Here is a 21,781-nt window from a genome sequence, read left to right as displayed (position 1 = left end):
ACGATCTCGACGCACTTTCCTGCATTTACTTCTAAACCAGCGTTTTCCAACCGGTGTGCCGCGAGGAATCGAAACAAAATTATTAATTATATAGTAATCAAATTGCAAAACGCAGGGAAAAATGTATATTTGTATTTCACATTACTATGAATCTACAATTTTAAGTTTCATACCAGGTTACTATTCTGTATATTTCTAATGTTGAAAAAATGGTTATCATTGTTATGATCATTATTGCTTCTTTATTATTGCAGACTAATTCGTAACTTGAAAATTTAAAATATCATTCAATTCTTTCGACAAATTACTTACATTTGTGTTTTAAAAGTAAAAGAGATTTGTTTGTTCATTCGTTATTTAGTGATCTTCCTTCTTAGTAAAAGGTTGGATACAGTTTTTAAAAGGAAAGCGTATTTTTAAAAACCTGATTCCAATATTTCATTGCAATTGTTTCCTAGTTTTAAATTAGAATGAAAAATAAGCATAATGATTTACCTTGGGGAAAAAACAGTGATCGAGCTTTCTTCTCTGTAAGAAGGAGATCAATAATCACAGAGAAATACCAGTGTGTTTTACATTTACAAATAATAATATCTATAAGTTTGCCGCGAGAATCCAAGTAACACCCGTAGTGTGCCGCAAGTTGAAAAAGGTTGGGAAACGCTGTTCTAAAACCATGTCCCTGCAAGCATTTAATAAGACCTCTGTGTTTCTTTGTATTGCTCTCGTATCATCCCCTATTAAATTTATATCATCCGCATATGCCATAACCTGGTGAATACCATTCAGCTCTAGGCCCTGGTTGCTATCTTTGATTTTCCTTATAGCGTATTCGAGGACAAAGTTGAACAATAATGGCGACAACGCATCTTTAGTGCTTAAGTGTTTCGTAAATTGAATTTGTTACCAGGATTCCCTACATGTAATATCCAAGTTAGTATTTTCAACTTCGTGTTATTCTTGTGAGCTTAAAAATGTTAATGTTAGCGTTTTTCGTTGAGTTCTTTGATAGCTTTTACTTTGATGTGTTTAGCCATTTTTGCTCTGGCGTTCACTACAACATTTCACAGTTTACGGTCTTAGGAAGATGAAATCCTAATAGTGTATGCAATTCAAAGAACGGTAATTTATTCAGTAGCTTGTCATTTAGCAACAATTTGAAGCAAGATAATTTCAATGTTTATTTAAATATCAAGTTTCCTTGACATTTAAATTAAGAAAACGTACTTTAGAAATTGAGAAAACGTTTATTACGATTTAAAAAGCACGTTACCAAGTTGCGCATGTACCATTGTTTCGACAGCTTTTTTTTTTTTTTTTCAGACCATAACAAGTCATTATATAACTTCTTACGTTTCCGATCAAAATAAAATTCTGACACGTAGTTTTCACAAACCTCCTTTGAAATTAATCTAACAATATTCAAGGAGTTTTGCGGACATCGAAACAAATAATAGTCTGTTGGTGCCAGATCTTGGCTATATGGTGGCTAGATTAAATCATCTCAGCCAAGAATTTTAAATTTCTGACAGGCTGTTAGAGGTGTAAGCAGTTTTGCGTTGCCAGCGTGGTATACATCAACCTTTTTGGTGACAAATTTTGCCGTTAATTTTGAATTGCTAATGCAATAACGTTAATTGACGACAGTACAGGCTGGAATCTATCATTCTGTCCGATGAAAGCAGCTTGTGATTCATGATGCTCTTTCAATTAAACCAAACGGGTAGTATAACCATCCTGGGCGTCAATGTACGTTCTGCTACAGATTCTGGAGTTTGTTCTCATATCGACTAAGATCTTTTTCGCGAAACGTTGCTGTAGGTTATCCACTTTTCATCACTCGTGATCAACCACTCAGAAATGGCTCGAGTCCGTAAAGTTTCATTAGAGATTTGCCCATAAGAATTCGGCCAAGCAAAAGTTTTATTTAGTCAGACCATGTAGCACCCAAACACCGAGCTTCTTTGTGTAGCAAGCTTTCTGTAAATGGTTTAACACTATTTGATGATGAATGTTTAGGTAATTGACAATTTTATGACTGCTCACATGCAAGTCTTGCTCGAATTTTGCCACAATATCATATATTACTTTCTCCGTTACTGGCCACTCATTGCAAGGACCATCTTTGACATCGAAATTTGAAGGACTAACCGACAGAACCAATTTTGGCTTCTGTTTTTGATAACGTAATATTTCCGTAATTTCTTAATGGACCTGGACAGCATTTGTGCATTTATCGAAATGAAATTGTAAAACATAACGCCGCTTTGCGGAAATTTCACCCATTTTCACGTTACAATACCTATATCTGTTTATAAGAACTCCGACACTTTTCGCACACCTACTAATCTCAACTGTTACCTGGCAAATGTCTTTAAACCTAGCCTGCTATGGCTCACGTACGTTGAGATTTGGGACGTTATTGCCTTCTTGTACGTAAAGGAATCAACACTTTTTTCCAGACTACCTGATACATTAAACTAGCGTAAATCACTCGCTTCACTACGTTAAAATAAGAAAAAAATAGTAATGTCTTCCATTACTCAGATAATTTGTATATATCTCCCCCTCCACCAAGATGCGGGGCTAAATTTGGATTTAAACTGCACATGAAGTGCCACAGTTCATCTCAGCGACCGCGAAAACTATGGATTCGGTAATAATATCGGTCACTTTCATTCAATTTATATATCCCCCCTCAAACTCCCCAAAGTTTGCGGGGCTGAATTTGGATTTAAACGGCATCGGAAATGCTACTGTTCATCCCAGCGACCCCAAAAACTATGGATACGGCACAAATATCGGTCATTTCCGATCATTTTTATATATCTCCCGCTCCTAACCCTCCTCTAAGTTGCACCGTCGAAGTGAAATAACATAAACTATCCCAGGCCCGAAGAAACATAGTCACTCTTATATATATATATATATATATATATATATATATATATATATTCTGAAGGTAATTGTTAAAAGTACAAATTCAAATCATTCATATTTGCACTTTTAAATACACGAAATGTCTTGAAATGTCTTGAATATCATATTACTATACATCTTAGTGATTTTTGTGATGTGCTCTTTTTAATACCAAATTTCTATTTAGTAAAATCGCCGTTAAGAAAAATAAACCAAAATCCCGAAACATTAAGTTAAAGTTGGGCTATTCTATATATACATACACATCCTGTCACTTACCATAGGTTTCGGTTTTAGTGTTCTTTCCAGTAGGAACTTAACAGCATTCTGGCATAATGTTTCACATTTATCTAGTCTTCTCTCCCACCACACTTCAAGCAACTCCACAATTTTATTCTGAAACTTTTAAAGAAAATCATATTTCACAACTGCCTCCAAAATAAAATAATTATATGGATAGTATAAATGTTCATGTTTACTTTATTCCGATTGAAAGATAACAGTAACACCAGCGATATATTAACATACGCTCTATTTAACAATGACAGGAAAATTCGATTACTCAGGTATACTAGAACTCGAAACGAAAATGTAGTTTTCTTTAAGAAAACTTTTTTTTTCACGATCTTTTGTCTGAGAAATTTTACGCGTGACAAATATTTCAATTTTAATGAGAAAACAGTACTTTTACCTTTAATTCTCGTTATGGCATGAAAAACCCATAAAATTACTATATTCTATATAAAAAAAAAAAACAGTTGAGAATGCTCCAAGAGCCAGAACGAACTTAAAAAGTATGGAGAGATGGAGCGGGAAGGATAACTCTTATTGCTCCTAGATGTAAATTTTTTAGCCACACCATCTTCACTTTCTCGCAAAAATTAGCAAAATATCATCTCTCTATGGCTTAGAGTTCTCGAGATATGGCTGCTTAAATATCTAGAAATTCAAACTTGTTTGGCCAATTTCTGGGAACGGTGCCCAGTTGGCCAGTAGACAGTTATTCTGTGGCCACTGGTTACTATTTGGTATCAAAATATTCACCACATCTTAGATATTAATCAACACCAATATGATATCTGTATGACTTACGGTTCCCGAGATTTGGCTCCTTAAATCTCCCGAAATCGGAACTATCTTTTGGCCAATATCATGGGACCAGTAAATCATAGAGAGATGATATTGGTGTTAATTAGTCCCTAATAGAATGTTAAACATTTTCGTATCAATATATATTGATGGCCACTATCCAACTGGCCACTGACCAAACCAGTGGTCAGTTGGACAGTGACTAATGGTTACTATTTGGCACCAAAATATTTATCATCCCCTTATGTATTGATCAACATAAACATCATCTGCCTACAACTTACGGTTCTCGAGCTATGGCTCGTTAAATATCTACAAATTGGCAATTCTTTTGACCAATATCACGGGACCGGTAAGTCATAGAGAGATGATATTGGTGTTCGTCAATACCTAAGAGATGGGTAAAAACTTTGGTACCGATACTAGTTGGTGGCCACTGACCAACTGGACATTGGCCAAACCAGTGACCAGTTGGACAGTGGCCACCTGTTAGTATTTGGTACCCAAATATTTTCCATCCTCTTAGTTATTGATCAACATCAATTTTCTCTCTCTACAATTTATGATTCCCGAGCTATGGCTCCTTAAATATCTAGAAATTGAACATTTTTGGCCAATATCACGGAAACGGTAAGTCATAGAGAGATGGTATTGGTGTTAATCAATACCTAAGAGGATGGTAAACATTTTGATACCGATATTAATTAGTGGCCACTGGCCAACTGACCATTGACTAGAGATGCAAGGGCTCGAAAAAAAACGGCTTTTTTTGAAAAAAAAACTCGGTTTTTTCTGCTTCGCTTTTTTGCGTGGGAAATTTTGGGCTTTTTTCAAAATACTGCTTTAAATTGATAAAACAGACTTTGTATCGCTTCTCTATAACACAAAAAATCATTTAATTAGTGGTTGATGCTGATAATAATATAAAACATCGAAAATAAACTATGAATTTCGAAAAGATATTTCAAACAATTTTTCTTCAACATATTTACATTATGAATTCCAAAGGATTAACCAATTCATATAATAAGAATTTTTTAACCTCCTACAAAAGTAAGCAGAGTTGGTAAGAACCATGGTTGTTTTTGAAAATGCCAAAAACCCGTTTTTTGGGGGATGTTTAAACCAGGCTTTTTTGGTTTAAACCAGGCTTTTTTGAGTTAGGTTTTTTGCTTTAGGTATTTATATTACATATTCAAAGAAATAAGTTTGTTTCGCCTTGGTGTTATTATGCAACAGCGGGGTTATGCCGGAAGAACTCCCATAAGCTTAAAGAAGTCCGGTCAGTAAATTTCTTAAATTGAGAATCTCCCGCCCTAGCCATTGGGAAAATCCCGTCATTACTTGAAATGTAAGACAATAACGGGAAAATCCTGTTATTGCTTTGCATGTAAAATTTAAAGGTTAACATACCTAATCAGTACACTAAAACTGAGGTATTAAATTACAAATTTAGTATGTAGATATCATTGAAAGTCCAATCCAAGCTAATGTTGGAAGCTACGTAGGCAATCGATAAATTTTGCCAATTTCTATTAATATTTAAGCAATCTTGGCTTCTTTATAAAACAACAGGCATTTAGGCATGCAGAAATATAAAATTTGGTTTGTTTCGTATGTTTAGGCTTAACATCTTTACGAAATACTGAGGTTATCAAGGAGAAGACTATCGCTTAAACTGACATCCGAACCGCTACTTGGGTTACGCATGAAAGAAGGTTTGTGGTTCGACCGAGAATTGAACATGGGACACCTTGATTAAAAGGTGAAAGGGAAATAAAACTATTGCAGGTGGTTTGATATCTTGAAACGTTACAATGAAGTTCACACGATTCGCATTTTTCATTCTTTTTATTTTTGTGGTTTAAACCAGTTATTAAAAAAAAAAAGTTGGTGTAAACCAGCCAACCCTAAAAGTAAACACTTCTTTTAAAAGAATACACAAATAACTAGCAAAATAGTATGTAGTATTTTTAATTCAAAATATTCCATACCCTCTTTTTGAAACAAAATGAAATTAAAATAAAACATAAGAGAAATACTTAGATTTATATGATACACTTAAAGGCTGCACATCTAGAGCTTTTGGTTCTGTATATTCTTGAAATTCTACAGTTAAGTTTTATAGAACCACCATCACAGTTTACCCAGTCCTCAAGTTTTCTGAATTTTTAACAAGAGGGATTCAACATATCATTACGGAACTCCCCCCCCAAAAAAAAAGGACTACGGAATATATTTAAGTTAAGCTAAATACAACTGCACAACAAACATGACTGAGTGATTAGCTTTTGCGTTTCTATCGGGAAGTCCGGGATTCAACCAGCATTCGACCATTCTGACAAAGCTTTTCTTCATTCCATCTGTGAATGTAGAAATAGTGCGTGTACTGTGAGTTGGCCGACTTCCTTTCTTATTGTTTTTAAATCGTTATTATTACTAATTACCAGCAGTGACGGTTTTGCGAAGGTTAGGGGGGCGGTCTTTCGGACTGAAACCCGTTCCCCAAAGTTACGGAATGTCTGCAACAAACGAAATATCTATTATTTATGCCTTTACTCATAAACTTTAAGATCCCGTCAAATAAATATTACGAATGTTTAAAAAAAAACTAAACATTAGTAAGAAAAAAACCTTCCCAAAATACTTTTCTAAATCCGCCACTGATTCTCAGTATAAAATGATTTTTAAAGTTGTATTCGGAAGATTATTGCTAAACATGTAAACGAAACGAAATATCAGTTATGACTGTACTCATAAACTTCAAGCACCTCCCAAATAAAATTAGGACTTTTTAGGAAACGAAACAATCAGAAAAACCCCTCCTAAAGTACTTTTCTAAATCCGCTACTGATTATTTGTATAAATTGGTATTCAAGGTTGTGTCCGGAAAATTATTGCTAAATCACTTCACAGCTACAGTATAACAGAAATGTGGAAGTACGGTTTGACGGATATATTGAAAAACGTACGCTTTGACGGATAAATAGAAAAGCGGGCAAGTTTAACTTTTGCGCTAGAAGCTAGAGTACTAAAAGCTCTTAGAAATGAAACACGGATGACAAACTAGAGAATAAAAAAGATGTCGATAACCCAAAAGTTAAAATAAAGTTAAATAGCCTCTAAAATTACCCTCAAATACTACATTCTTCATGTTAGCTTAAATTCGTAAAACATGTGCTCCATCCATCTTGATGGTGAATTTCAGAGCGAAATATCACATTCAGGTCATGGAATTCTTATCTAACTACAGAATATACTATAAGAAAGCCATTTACATAGAAAAATCATGAAATTGAAAAAAGCCAAAATTTCCAAAATTCTCGTTTTTTCCCAAAAAGCCGACTTTTAATGTAAAAAAAAACATCGATTCAAAAAAGCCGGCTTTTTTGCATCTCTATCATTGACCAGAGCAGTGGCCAGTTGGACAGTGACCACTGGTTACTATTTAGTACCAAAATATATACCATTCTTTTAGATATTGATCAACACCAATATGATCTTTGTATGACTTAAGGTTCCCGTGATAATCTTTGGAAATGGGACATTTTTGGCCAATGTCTCGGGAACGGTAAGAGTGGCGCGAAAAATGTGATCACTTTCTCTGATAGTTTTTGATGCTCTATCAAATGCAGGGATCAAAATTGAAAAAAATCGCAAATAACAGACAGACGGACAGACAGACACACAGATATAGAGAATTCAGTAAGGAACTTTTTAAGTTCGTTGATAATACTTCAGTTAGTAACATATTTTCTGAGATAAAGAGATTTTTCATATAGCAGTATACACATACATACCTATTTTTCTATATAGTATCTATTCAGGGCGTTAAAGCTCAAGGGAGAGGAAATTAAAACATCTACTCACAAGTTCACTATTTCAAACACGTTTACACGATAAAACAGTACAGTTAAAAGATACAATATCAACAATGAACATTTGAAACTATTTTAAAATAGTTTTGTGCAAAAAATATCGTTTATTAATCTAATTTTCTATACCAAACTCATACGTTCTAATAGAACATCAAAAGCTCACAGCAAAATCGTTGATTTAGCGTTTCCTGTTCAGCTCCAAGGCCGTATAAGACGCGGACCTAAAGTTTATGAAGACCGCTCGAGTGCATGTGCGTCACAGGTGTGCGCACTATCAATTAGGCTAACGGGAAAGATCTCACATTGAAGTGTCTCCCAAGGTGAGAACGATATGTCAACGAAACGTAAACGAAATTTTACATTAAAACAATAATAACTTTGTAGCTGATTATTGTTATGTGGCACATAAATTTCATTTATTTGGCCTTCAAGATTTCAAAGGAAAAGGTTTATTTTGTTCTGTCGAAAATGCTGTCTGAAAGGTTTTATGGGACCTAAGAACATATATATATGGTTGTGGCATCTGTACGTTAACAGAGGACCAGTCCAGTGGAGCCTAAACTTAAAAATATATATTTCAAAAAAATCGAATTTTTTCTCGAATTCTCCCTTTTCGGTATATGATACGGATATATCCGTAGTAAAATTTGGAAGGTTGTTTTATTGTGAAGAGAATGAGGTACAAATCGTGATCCTAGAATAAATAGTGATGATACAGCAGCTGCTTGACTGAAAGTCTAAACTTTAACTTAAAAATTCCAAAATCGCAAAGGATTTTAAGAAACTCGCAAAACACATTCAATACATAATTTGACTTCCAGGTTCGTTATATGCTACTAGGCATCCGAAACGACGCCCTGATACGTTGGATTCTATAGCTTACACTTTCTGGCTAGTTGGATTGGAGTATATCTTCTCTTTCAGCACAGAGGCGATATGATACGTGGAGTAACACTTTAGCTTTGCGACCTGAACTACATCAACTCCAACCGAGAAAAGGACACGTATTTACTACACTGAAGACGCGTACGCTAAGCATATAATCACGAGGAGGCTGATAACTTAGGCTTTGCTTGCTGACAACCAACGCAATGCTAGTTTGAAACTACATCAAGATATCCTACTCCGACTGAACATAAAACTCACAAGTACAAAATATTATAAAGACATTTTGGAATCCAATAAAGAAAAATACAAGTGGTATTTCAATAAAATAATAATTCTTTAAAAACTTAAAATTTCAGTTTTTCCTGTTTTCCAAAAAAAAAAAAAAAAAAAAACGTCCATCTCAAAAAGTGATATTAGCACATCTGATGTATACTAAACTAATTTTGTGAAGTTTAGATTGTTTATGTACTCACAATTACTAGATTAATTGTCATTTGAATCTAGAATTACTAGTAATCGTACACACATTATTCCTAATCTTAAATAAAGTTGGCGAAGTTAGAGTCAAGAATTGATAGATATAGCAATAATAAAATGCATTGAGTTTAATTGGCTTCTTCTGGGTAGTAAAGGTGAACTCCAATCTGAGCATTGAGAAGTTACATATTAGGGGGTGGGCGAAAGTAAATTTTATTCGAATTTCGATTAGTCGGGTTGCAGAAAGGTTGCCTCTTGTTAGTGGTAGTCAACACAGAAAATCTGGATTTTTTTTTTTTCGTAAATCCATTCCTTTGCCTCATGGGACACGAATATGTTTATAGCTGTGCTTATGCAACCCACACAGCACTACAAAGAAAATTGTGCTGAACAGCTATTTTTGTTTTGAATTTTGATTGGCCAGGTTGCTTAAAAGTTGCCTCGTGTTAGTTGTAGTCTACACAGAAAATTTGGATTATTTTGGTCAAATCCTTAATTTGCCTCATGCCATTTGAATATTTTTATTGTTGCAGTTATGCAACCCTCACGACAATACGAAGAAAATTGTACTGCACAACCATAACCTTTGGTTCTTTTTCAAACTGAGAATTCTCAGGCTGAAAATAAAATGCTAGAGGAAAGTGAGATGCGAAATTGCTCCTATGCGGTTAAAAATTGTAATCAATTAGACGAAAAACTATATGTTTCAATTCATGTTCTTCTTGAAAAATATGTTATCAACCTTACATTGCAGCTTTTTTCACGTATATCATGAACAATTTCTTTTAGACCCGTTTATATTATAAAGAAACTTTTAATCAGATAATTTGATATCAACTTAGTTTGAAATCTTCCGTGCAATAATAGAAAACATATATTTACCTAGAACATTGTACACGAAAGTAATAATACGTAAAGAATTGTTTTATAAGAAGTCGGAAACATTGTAATTTTATACAGTCCAGTAACGATCAGCAATACCTTTTGGACATCTGCCGAGCAGTTTCAACTGGTTTCTGTCCGCCAGACCTTCTGAAGAAAAAAAAACTCGCCCAATTGTCATGCCACGATGGCTGACGACAAGTTCTCGCATTCTCCGGTAGCATCTAAAATCCTGAAGAAGCAGTTCGTTGGCTTGCACAGTATTTCAGCAAAGTATATACACGAGTTTCGTTTGAAATAAAGCGAAATTCTCTCACCAACGAGACACGGCGCATATGGCTACTCACTCGATCTGCATTCTTTCTTCCAGAGAAATTAAGAAGAATCGTGTATACTGCGATTAGTTCCTACGCTTACTTTGCCCATCCTGAACATTTGTTTTTGGCAATAATCACCGACAGGAGCCAGGATATTCGAGTTTCAGGGTGACGAAAAATAAAAGTGTGTCGGCAGAGAAAAAGATCAAGTCTACGCGTTGTTCCGAAAGTAAACTTAGACGCAAGTAAATATCATGAGATGATCGATTGGTTCTCAACGGACGTCACAGAGGCACCATTAACAAGAGAACTTTCTTCAAGCCAGATAGAAGAAAATATTAGAACGCGGCTACAGCTTCTGAGGAAATTCAATGTTTCACATGCCATACGCAAGCAGTGGAGAGGACGATAAAAGTAGTTACAGAAGCATAAGCATAAATGTGTGGAGCGAATCGAAGAGATATCTTTATCAGGGCAAAGTTAGAATCCATATTCAAGCAGGAATATCAATTGTAAATGAGGCAAATAAACAAAGGCAAGTGTGTGTAGGCGGGTGAAACTCGATTTGCAGCCACCTCCTCGTGGTAGGTTCTGGGAGTTTCGGAGTGAATGTGCCGAAACGAGCTAAGAGCTGCAAGGGAAAATTTATCAATAATTTTTCATGGCCTACTGTATAAATTCTTAATGTGTTTTGAAAACATCAATACAATTTCTTCATCTAATTAATTACAACTTTTAACCACATAGGAACAATATCGCATCTCAATTTTCTCTTTCGTTTTATTTTCAGCCTCAGAACGCTTCAGTGTGAAAAAGAATCAAAGATCTTGTGGGCTGTGCAGCACAATTTTCTTCGTAGTGTCGTGCGGGTTGCATAACTGCAACAATAAAAATATTTAATTTAATTTATTGACATATAACACAACAAGCAAGGCTTAATTACAGTGTTACATAGTATATACATTATACAGAATGCATAGAACTATTGGTAATAAATGCATTGGGCTTACAGAATTAACAGACTTCTTAAAACTATTTAAGTCCACTGCCAGTACGTCAAGGTTGAAATTTTCTTTAACTAACTTGTAGGCTGCACTAACTCTCCATATAGATCTGCTTAAGACATTTGTTTTCGCTGTCATACAAAAAAAATGTATTTTTCGAATCACTGCGCAATTTAGTGGATGATACTTGGATATATGTTTGTTCGTTAAGATCAGGACAGTCTATTTTCCCATGAAAGAGTTTGTGTAAAAATAATGAATCAATATTTCTTCTCCTGAGCTCTAAGGTTTCAAATTTAAAATTTTCAACAAGGTTAATATAGCTTTCAAACTTCGGGTAGAATTTTGTTTTCTTAAATGAAAGAAGCTTTAAAAACTTTTTTTTTTTTTTTTAGTACGCTCAATCAAAGTTGAGTATTTCTGTATATTAGGGTTCCATATAGTACTACAATATTCTAATTTCGACCTGACGTATGCATAATACAGCACAATTAAAGTTTGGTCATTTTGGAAATCTTTACTGACTCGATAAATATATTAAAGATTCTTGTAAGCTTCTTTGCAAATAGTTTCAATATGTTGAATAAAGGATAATTTTGAATCAAAAATAACTCCCAAATCCCTTATGAAATCAAGCTTTTTCAGTTTTTTTTTGTAATACTGAATAATCATATTGTACATATTTTTCTTTCTTAGTGGATGTTAAATAAGTGCATTTACGAAAATTTAACTTAAATTTATTGTTTTTACACCAAATTTCAAGATTTTGTGAGTCACTATGAAGTTCGAAACAGACCTGAATTGTTTTAATTCTTTTGGATATTTTAAGGTCATCAGCAAAGAGTAGATTTCTAGAAAATTGAAAGCACTCAGAAAGATCATTTATCGCCAAAATGAAAAGTAGAGGTCCCAGATTCGAGCCTTGAGGGACTCCAGATGTTGCGTGAAAGATTTGAGATTTGTGGTTTCGATACAGTGCAGTTTGTTTACGATTTTGAAGGTAGGAAGCAAAGTATTGCAGAGTTGATTTCGAGAAGTTAAAGAATGCCAGTTTGTTTAAGAGAATGTCATTGTCAATGACGTCAGATGCTTTAGAAAAATCAGTATGTATGACATCTACTTGTCCTTGCTTGTCAAGTTCCTTCAAAATGTAGTCTTTTATTAGTGCTAGATTTGATACAGTAAATCCACCCTTCAGAAATCCGTGTTAACAGACAGACAATTCACGGTTAACATGATCCAATATTCGCTTATGCGATATATATTCGTACACCTTGGCAAACGCAGGTAAAATAGAAATTGGTCTGAACTGTTCAATGTTACTAGCTATGTTCGGTTTGGGTGTAGGACACACAACTGACTCCTTCCATTTTACAAGAAAGGTACAGGTTTTTATAGATAAATTAAATATAATATTCAGAGGTTGTAAAAATATATATCTGAACAACCTTACACAATGTACGTTGGGATCCTATCTGGGCCACTTGCTGTTTTCGATTTTAACTTCTTTATTGCTTCTTTTATTTCTTTCTCGGATATGAGAGGCAGTGAAAACATATCGAGAAGAGCACTGGAACGATCATTTAGAGACATGCTCGATACGTCATAGTCTGCTTTTAAGGAGCCATAGACGGAACCAAAATGTTGCCCGAATGCTTTAGCTGTCTCTATCATCAGTAAGTCGTGACCATTGTACTGTATGCAATTAGAAGACAAGTGACGTGATTTATTCTTAATGAAGGACCATAATAATTTCGGATCATTTTTTTAAAATTTATCTTCTGTGCGGCTTAAAAACTCTTTATAAGCAACAGTTATTTCTGCTTTAATTTCCCTATGCAGTTGACGGAATTGCTCTTCATGGTACTTAGTGTTGCCTACATTGAGACGATTTTTTTTTTGTTTACGATGATACGTTTTACGTTTAATTTTATTATTAATAATCGGGGTAAACAATGTAGGGTAGATTTTATTTGTTGAGCTTTTACGGAATGCAATCATCAAATATTTGATACAATACTTTATAAAATAGATCCACAGCTTGATTGACATCCTTAAAATTCTGCAAAATTCCCCAATCCATAGCTAATAGGTTTCGGAAAAGTTTTTCAAAACCTTCTTTCCTAAAATTATAACCTACTGTTTTAGGCACTGTTTTAAGATTGGTTGAATACAATGCTGTAAATTGAATAAGAAGGGAATGATGATGTCTATCTTCTATTACCAGTGGATCGCATTCTCTTTGAACTGTTGCTTTTGAGAGGTTTGTGAGAACAAGATCTAAGGTTCGGCCATTGCTGTTAGGAATATTATTAATTGAAATCAAATTAAAGAGGGACATAAAGTTATCAAGACTTTTGCATTTAGCTGATGACGTCATTAGATCGAAATTTGAACTAGTTATTGGTCATAGATTCAGATCCCCTATACAAAGAATTCTGCAACCCACATGACAATTTGATTCTACAATTTCAAAAAAACTGTTCATATATATGAAGTGGTGAATCAGACTCTATGTAAAAAGTACAGATATACACGATAATTGAGTTGAAAACCAGTTTGACAATTACACTTTCAAAGTTAGTTTCCCACCTACTCACTTTTTGAATATTATAATTTTTAAGCGCAGCAAACAATACGTCCCCGCCCCTTGCCTTTTTTTGAAGTTCAATATTTCTATCTTACCTCCAGATCACATACCTATCGTCAAAGAATTCTGAGTCAGAATAATTTATTGTTAAAGAAGTTTCTACCAAGCTAATAAAGTCATAAGAGTTAGATAAAACAGCATTATGAAAACAACTGGCTTTAGTTCGCAGGCCATTGACATTTTGAAAGTACAAAGAAAATGTTTGGTTTTAATGTTTTGATTTTGATGGGTCTCTGATTCTATCAGAAGAACAATTACTTGCTGGAAATGTTGACTTCTGTTGTCTCTGATGGACACTGTATTGTGATGGACATGAGGCAAAGGAAGGGTTTGTCCCCCCAAAATCCAAATTTTCTGTGTAGACTACTACTAGCACGAGGCAACTATTCCACAACCCGGCCAATTGAAATTTGAAACAAAAGCTGTGCAGCACAAGTTTGTTCGTAGTGCCGTACGGGTTGCATAGTCACAGGTATAAAAATATTCGTCCTATGAGACAAAGGAAGGGGATGACGAAAAAAAATATATATTCCGAATTTTCTGTGTAGACTACCACTAACACGAGGCAAATTTTCCGCAACTCGACCAATCAAAAGTCGATTTTTTTTTCCGGCCTACCCTATTACACATAGTGTTTGAGTAGTAATACCAAATTACTCTGTGGTAGCCATTTGTGTTGTTAAACCTATATATTGAGTTTATGAAAGTTCTTCCTCTGTCATTGAGAAAATAAAGCTTCAAAATAAATGAATAATTATTTTGATAGTTTAGAGTGTATTTTCAAGAAATAACCCTTTGTTGGAGTGCGCCCTTTAGTGTTTGCATCAACTAAATTGTAAAATACGGAACTTGCTAAAATGTTTTTACTGAGCATGTCTTAATTAAACAATAGTGTATTTATAAAGAAAAGATCCTAATATGAAACATATCAATCGATAAATCTCCGTAATCAGAACAAAATATATACGAAGGGTGATAAAAAAAGTATGGTGAATATAGTTGCACAGTGCCATCTATCGACAGTTTGTCCATCTCAACTAATAAGCCTGGTGGCCTAAACCTTAGGGAAAGTCAGTGTCAAGATAGAACGAGTTGTGACATGTCACTTGACTTCCAAAGGAAGACGTTTTGACAGCATACTCGCCATCAAGAGGATGACCGGCACAGTTTAAGACCCTGAAGAAGGAAGACGTCCAGAAGTGCTTCCAGTATGGTTGTCAATTTAGCCACTTCGTGGGGAGATCGGGCCATTTTGAGAACATGGCTAGCCACAAATTTTCGAAAAAGTCACTAGTGGCGTTTCTAGCCATATGTTTTTTTTTTTTTGCTTTTATTCATTTCTTGACATTTTCTAAGTTTAGCCACTTCTTGTTACGTAATATATGCGTCATATTGTTATTTTCTGAAGTTTGATTCGTTCTCTAAGTGGTAACATTCTAACCCTCACTGCTAAATTGACCCACTAGAAGATAGCATTAATGTTCAGATTGGTCTCTCCTCATATCTTGGTTACAAAGTAGAAGAATGAGTTCAAAACATGTAACTTACCAGTAGACGTTGAGAAAAATCATTTGGGGAGGAAGTGTAATTTCGATTTAAAAAATCGTTCAAGAAATTCAGAATAGACTTCTTGATTGTATAAATATCCTTCAGAAAATGTTGCTTTGCAGTGTCTATGATGATTTGAAATTAGTAAAACAGACTTTTACTGACTTAGCTTTAGCTTTCACTTTAGTATTTGAAGATAATATCGATAACATTGAAAATCAGTGGTGAACATATATTTCATGAAATGGGTAAATGGGTCTTCAACTGATTTTTTTTTTTTTTTTTTTGCAAAATGTAAATCAGTACACAGATTCTGGAGGAAAGAGTATATTGTAAGAATTAGTTTCGTTGGATTTTATCATACTAACGCTCTCGCGGAAGTGAAGTATATATTCAAACAGATAAATATAGTCAAAAACAATCAGCAACAGGTTGAAAACAAAAACGTTTTCTTCTATTTTAAGAGTGAGATTTAGGTAGCACCGTATGAGAAAGTGTTAATTTTATATACGAAATTTCAGGCACAGTTTTCCAACTAGTTAAAACTAAAGAGCCTGATACAAATAATCGAGAAAACAAGCTTTGCATCAACCTGAAAATGATGATAGTGACATTTATTTCTGTTAGGAGCTTTTTGTTTTAATTCTATGTTATTATAGGAACCGAATTCTCTCAGCACGCTCGCCATTTCTGTTCACTTTTAGCTATTGATTTCAGCCACTTTTTCTCGTTGAGTGTTAGCAACTAGCTTCCAGTCGTGGAATCAAAGCTGAAATAAATACGTAGTAAGCCACGGAGAGAACATTGAAGTAGATTTATTCATATTTGTATAATATACAGCAAGAACCTAAATAACTTGTTTGCTACTACTGGTCGGAGGTAGATTAAGTGTTTCTTCCAGCTACTAAATACGTTATATGAATAAAACTCCGCGAGCTACTACTAGATGTTATTCGACGCTCAAAACAAATAAAGAAAGAAAATATAAGTCTAAATAATATATATGCATAAATCGCCCAATAAATTGTGAGTACATGTATTACATAAGCACAAGAAAATGTCCTACTTCCTTGCTATCTTAAACATACATGTGCGCTTCACATTAAAATTAGAATTGCATTTAAACCTGAGGTATGTTTAAATTACATAGGTTGTAGATAGACTGTAGGTTTAATTCATTAATTTGGAGATTAACCTGAACAAAGATAATTATCTGGTTACATTCTGTTCTGAGAAGATATGCTACCTGTCAATGGAAGCATCCAAGAACACATAATGTGTTCTTCTACATAGTTACTCTATAAGTTGCAAGTAAGTACTCTCGAATACTTACCCACGCTGCTTTCAGCTTAAATAGTATTGAACAAAAAAGTTCCATACATTTTGTTAATCCTTTCGGGAAGGAATGTTCCTTTGTCTCAAGAGTCAGTACTGTTAGAGTAAGGGCTAACTTAAGAGTTTTTAATATCTTTCGATCCACCTTAAAGAAAAGAGAGTAAAAGGCAGTTCTTAGTAAAATAAAACATTAAGAAAAAACTGTTTAACCTTACAGTAGTAATGACGCCTTAGCTTAAAGCTGATTCAACCAAAATTCAATTTGGGAAATATTAAAAAGTTTTCTTCTTTTCATAATTAAATGTTTGATCATCAGAAGATTAAGTTGAACAGTGTAAAACATTAAGCAAAACATGTACCTATGTCATGAATATACGAGGCGCGTCGGAAAGAAATTTCCGATTGGGCACTGTGCGTAAAATATTGGGGGCAGTTCTAACACATGTGAACAGACGTGCGCGGTAGATCAGTATGCATCCAATCATGACAGAGTGAAGTTTGCCTGATCACTAATTCCACTTTTCTAGCGTCTTAAAATGTGTGCTGAAATAGAAAACACCGCCAAGTGCAAGGTGCGAGCTGTTATACGTTTTTTTCTTTTTTTTTACGCCAAAACAATATTCGGCAGCACTCCATACCACACATGAGTTATTTTGAGGACAAAAGTTAGTCCAACATCATAATAATCTGTGAAGTTACACTTTTTTTTGGTATTACATGAAATTGATAAGTAGGGTTAGGATTTTATTTCACTATAAATTAAGAAAAATAATTTTTAAAAATGCATTTGTACACTAAGAGTTTTCTTAAAATATCATAAAATAGCTTTATATTGCTCTTGAAGTTGTAATTGAAAATGTAAAAAAAAAAAAAAAAAAAATCCTCCCAATACTATGCTTTAGTTTTAAAAAAAATTAAATATAGACCTATATAATTAAGATCTATTCAGAATATTTTCTATTGTTACTCTTGTACGGTATTTATAGCAGTTTGAATATACTTACTACACATATCATTATGTCAGCGGCATAGCGATTGTCGAAAAACAAAGACATACACTGAAAATAATATTTCTGTTTCGACAGACACAACAGGAACGTGTTTGAAATCCACAAGATCATATACTACCAGTTCTATTTTGAGTTGAGGAAGTGGAAAGCTCTGAGTCTGCAAGAACATATGCTTTAGAGCATATTTCACTGTAATATATAGGCTATTTTTACTTATATCTTTCGCTTTGTGATACAATTTTGCCCATTTTTGCAATAACACTGTCTCATTATATGGAATATGTTTCTCTTCAAGTCAGTGGTTGTTGTTAGTTCTTCTTCAGATATTTTGTAAAGATAAAATGACATCATGTAGAAAAAAAAATACCCTTAAATTTATTCTTGACAAGCTTACCTTCAACACTCGGAATGCCATAGGATTTCCCTGGTATAATAACATGGCATATTTCTTTCCAAAATATTATGAGAATTATTTATTTTATACAGTCTAGAAATCGCCAAATGTTTGTTAGTGTTAATATTGCATATTCAGTTTTACTTTTTCTTGCTAAGGTAATGATAGAGCGCGCTAATTAAAAGTTAATTATCTTCCATTTAAAAGCTGTTTGAATTTTGGCCTACATTTTGCAACAGCGCAAAACAGCAGATAGGAGGCTAACCAGGTTGATTTCTTTCATCCTCTGCCCTAGCTAGGTCACGTTCGTAAACTTCCGGTTGTCCACGGAGAAAAAGAAAAAGATGAAATGCAGATTGAGAGCAGATAAAAGCAAAGTGTTTTTTTTTTCTCTCTCTTCATAGATCGTAAAGATTTCATTGATTCTACGTCGGAATATCTTCGGGAATGGTTACCTCTAGAGGCATATTGGAGCTAACGAAGTACGAAATTTTCAGAAAATCTGTCTATGTTGCTTTCCAGTGAGGGATGTTCATCTTATAAAATTAGTTTCGAACTTTACTATGTATAGTGTAGAGTAAACTCGCTTATTTGCCGCATCAACTGACAAAAGTTTATATAGAGATCAAAGAGAAATCTTAGGCAAAACGACGATATACTAACTGCTGGTACTTACTGTCTGTTAGGTATATTCGTATCAAAATTGTCTAACATATGTAGAAATGAGTAAAAATAAAGAACGGTCCGCATGATTCTTTTACTACATATATTTTATTTACATATATGTATTTTGAATGGTATCGAGAACCCACTCTTTTATTTTTTTAATCAAACTTGAGACTACAGGGGCTTACGTCTCAAAACGACTAGTCTCGTAATACAAGTGTGAAACTTTTCAAAATCAAATATTTTACACTTATATATACTGTAAAAACACGGCAAATTAAATGTGTCAGCAATAGTACTTAGAAATGAATTTTACTATTATTCTAGTATTTCTGCTTCACTGTATGCGATGACTTCTTAAAAAAAACTCACACACACATTACAAGACGAGTAGTTTTGAGAAATAGATCGCTGCTGTTTTATACACACACAGATAACTGGCGAGTAAATTTAAATGCACTAATTAATATCTATTTCAGAAAACGAAATGTCAGATGGAGCCGAAAGGCCATCTTATACCTAAACATCAATAACAAAGGCAAGGAGATGTGGAAGTCAGGCAAAGCATATGTGGGGAGTACATCATCCTGGTGATATTCGCCCGATACAGAAGAAAATCGTGGGTGAACATTAATAATAATAATAAAAAAAATGCTTCTTGATATCACTTATCGATTTTGCTCTATGGAGCTATGTATTTGTTTTTTTTTTTTTTTTTAGTTTGATTTTAGTTTAGAGTCCCGTTCAGCAGCAAGGCTATATGAGACGAGAACCTACACCTTAACGAGACTACATACTCAAGATTGTCATATTTTTGGTGGAAAAAAGAGGGGAAAAATAGTAGTATGCAATCTGACAATGGTCTCATGCTCTCGAAACTGAACCAAGTGACTAACATATGTCATTTATATCTGGTTGGATCGTCCCATTTACGTGGCTTAATCCATGATTTTTGTGACGCTGTGACTCAGGATTTAAGTTAGTCAAGGACCGATTTTTAAATCATGAAATATTGATTTGCAAAAGTTCTCTCTAGAGCAGTGGTTCTTAACTTAATTCCTATCATGATCCCCATTTTATCACGTCCTCTTCCCAGCAACCCCCTTATAATTTCTGGTTTGTAGTAAGCTTGAGGGATTTTTAATACATCTATTACAGTGATCTCACGATATCAATCTATTTCTATAATACCAGAATCCATTTCTTGTATATACTGGATACAGTAACTTCCATAAATGTGAATGGATTAAAACCAAATTTGGTCAGTTTACATATATTGCAAATACTGATTCCGATCCGTCATATTCCTTCAAAATGGAGGAGGTTTGAAAATTTTAAAACTTCATAACTCCCTTAATTTTGTCATATGATAAAAAAATAAAGTGATTTCTAATTTTTTGTTTTAAAAAAGTTGGACAGTTGTTTAAAAAGTTATTGAGCATTTTAATTTTTGAGAGGACGCCTATTTGAGTTACCTCATATTGTTGTGAATTTGGTACATGTGTTCAATATAACTAAAAATTGATAAAAGTAACTAGCTTACATTTAGAATTTAGGAAGCAAATAAAGCCTCACACCAAAAATATATTTTCATTGCTGGAAAAAAGACATTTCGCTCACACACCTACGTGCACAGTTCTGCAAAGAACAACAAAGAATCCCAAATAAAACAATCCCTTTTATTGCCAAAAGAATAATTTGTTCATTGTTGATTTATCAACAAACGCACACAGCTATTGCGGATTAGTGTTTTCAATTTTCATTGTATTACAATGTGCAAGTTTTGTTGCGTTTGTATTTTCCTGGTATTTAAGCATGCAGTTCTCATTAGTTTCATATCGTACCTCTTTCATTTAAATTGATTTTTAAACAACTGTGCACCTGTTGAAAATGTTTAGTAGATCTATTTTTATTGTCCTTAACAGTATGTGCAAAAAATAAAAATATGCCTATCAGAACAAAAATTCAAATAACATTTAATAAATATTTCCTGTATTAGATTCTAATTATATTTATCTCTTCCACTTACCTTTGCAATCCCCAAGTTGGGAAACCCTGCTCTAGACTAATACTTACGCCTTTTGTATTCGAAGAAGTATTGTTAATCGAGGAGAGAACAGTGCCCACTCCTTCTTCCACTATTGGTATCATTAATTGCCATAATTTTTCCAATTCTTCTTTACTCAAACTTTTCACAATCGTACTGAGAACACAAACCTGTCGGAAGAAGAAAAGTAAGTTAATGTCAATATTAACAAGCATCCAGTATAATTGTTGTGTTGATCGTGACGGGAACAAATTGCCGCGATGTTGATGTCCCATTAAACCTTCAGATACCCAAGAGGGGTACAAATGTACCCCATGCTTATGTTTTGCTGTATATTTTATGTCATAGACCCCGAGGTTGGCTAGCGTTCTCTACATTGTGGGCCGGAATGTAAGGAAACTTATTTCCTCAACAACAATTACACTGTATGTTGTAATTTGATCTGCTTACTTATGTGGCTAAAACTACAGTTGGGTATGTAAGTTACCATATTTATTTCAACAATTTTCTAGTTGTATTTTATGTAAAGAGCAAAATAAAGAACAGGTAATGTTAGGGCCTATTGCAATATATTGCCTTCATATTGCAATATTGCAACCTTTCCTGCCACACAAACATTACGTAATTAATAAAGTTATATAGGGTAAAAACAAATTTCTGTTTCACTAACCTTACCT

General features: G+C 34.0%; 1 protein-coding gene across 1 annotated transcript in view; it reads right to left on the bottom strand.

The window, feature by feature from the left end:
- The window catches only part of LOC145674172 (condensin-2 complex subunit G2-like), a 165,313-nt gene that overhangs the window by 131,876 nt on the left and 11,656 nt on the right, over positions 1–21,781 (bottom strand). The window contains exons 2-5 of the mRNA XM_081744004.1: positions 21,087–21,274; positions 20,686–20,695; positions 16,986–17,132; positions 3,199–3,321 (exon numbers count right to left, since the gene is read on the bottom strand). Of these exons, the coding sequence (XP_081600130.1) occupies positions 3,199–3,321; positions 16,986–17,132; positions 20,686–20,695; positions 21,087–21,274 (468 nt within the window). The remainder of the gene's footprint in view (positions 1–3,198; positions 3,322–16,985; positions 17,133–20,685; positions 20,696–21,086; positions 21,275–21,781) is intronic.

The sequence above is a fragment of the Thermobia domestica genome, chromosome 17 (assembly GCF_964235325.1).
Source record: "Thermobia domestica chromosome 17, izTheDome1.hap1.1, whole genome shotgun sequence".
In the NCBI taxonomy this organism is placed as follows: Eukaryota; Metazoa; Arthropoda; class Insecta; order Zygentoma; family Lepismatidae; genus Thermobia; species Thermobia domestica.
This window is presented reverse-complemented; position numbering and strand designations above follow the sequence as displayed.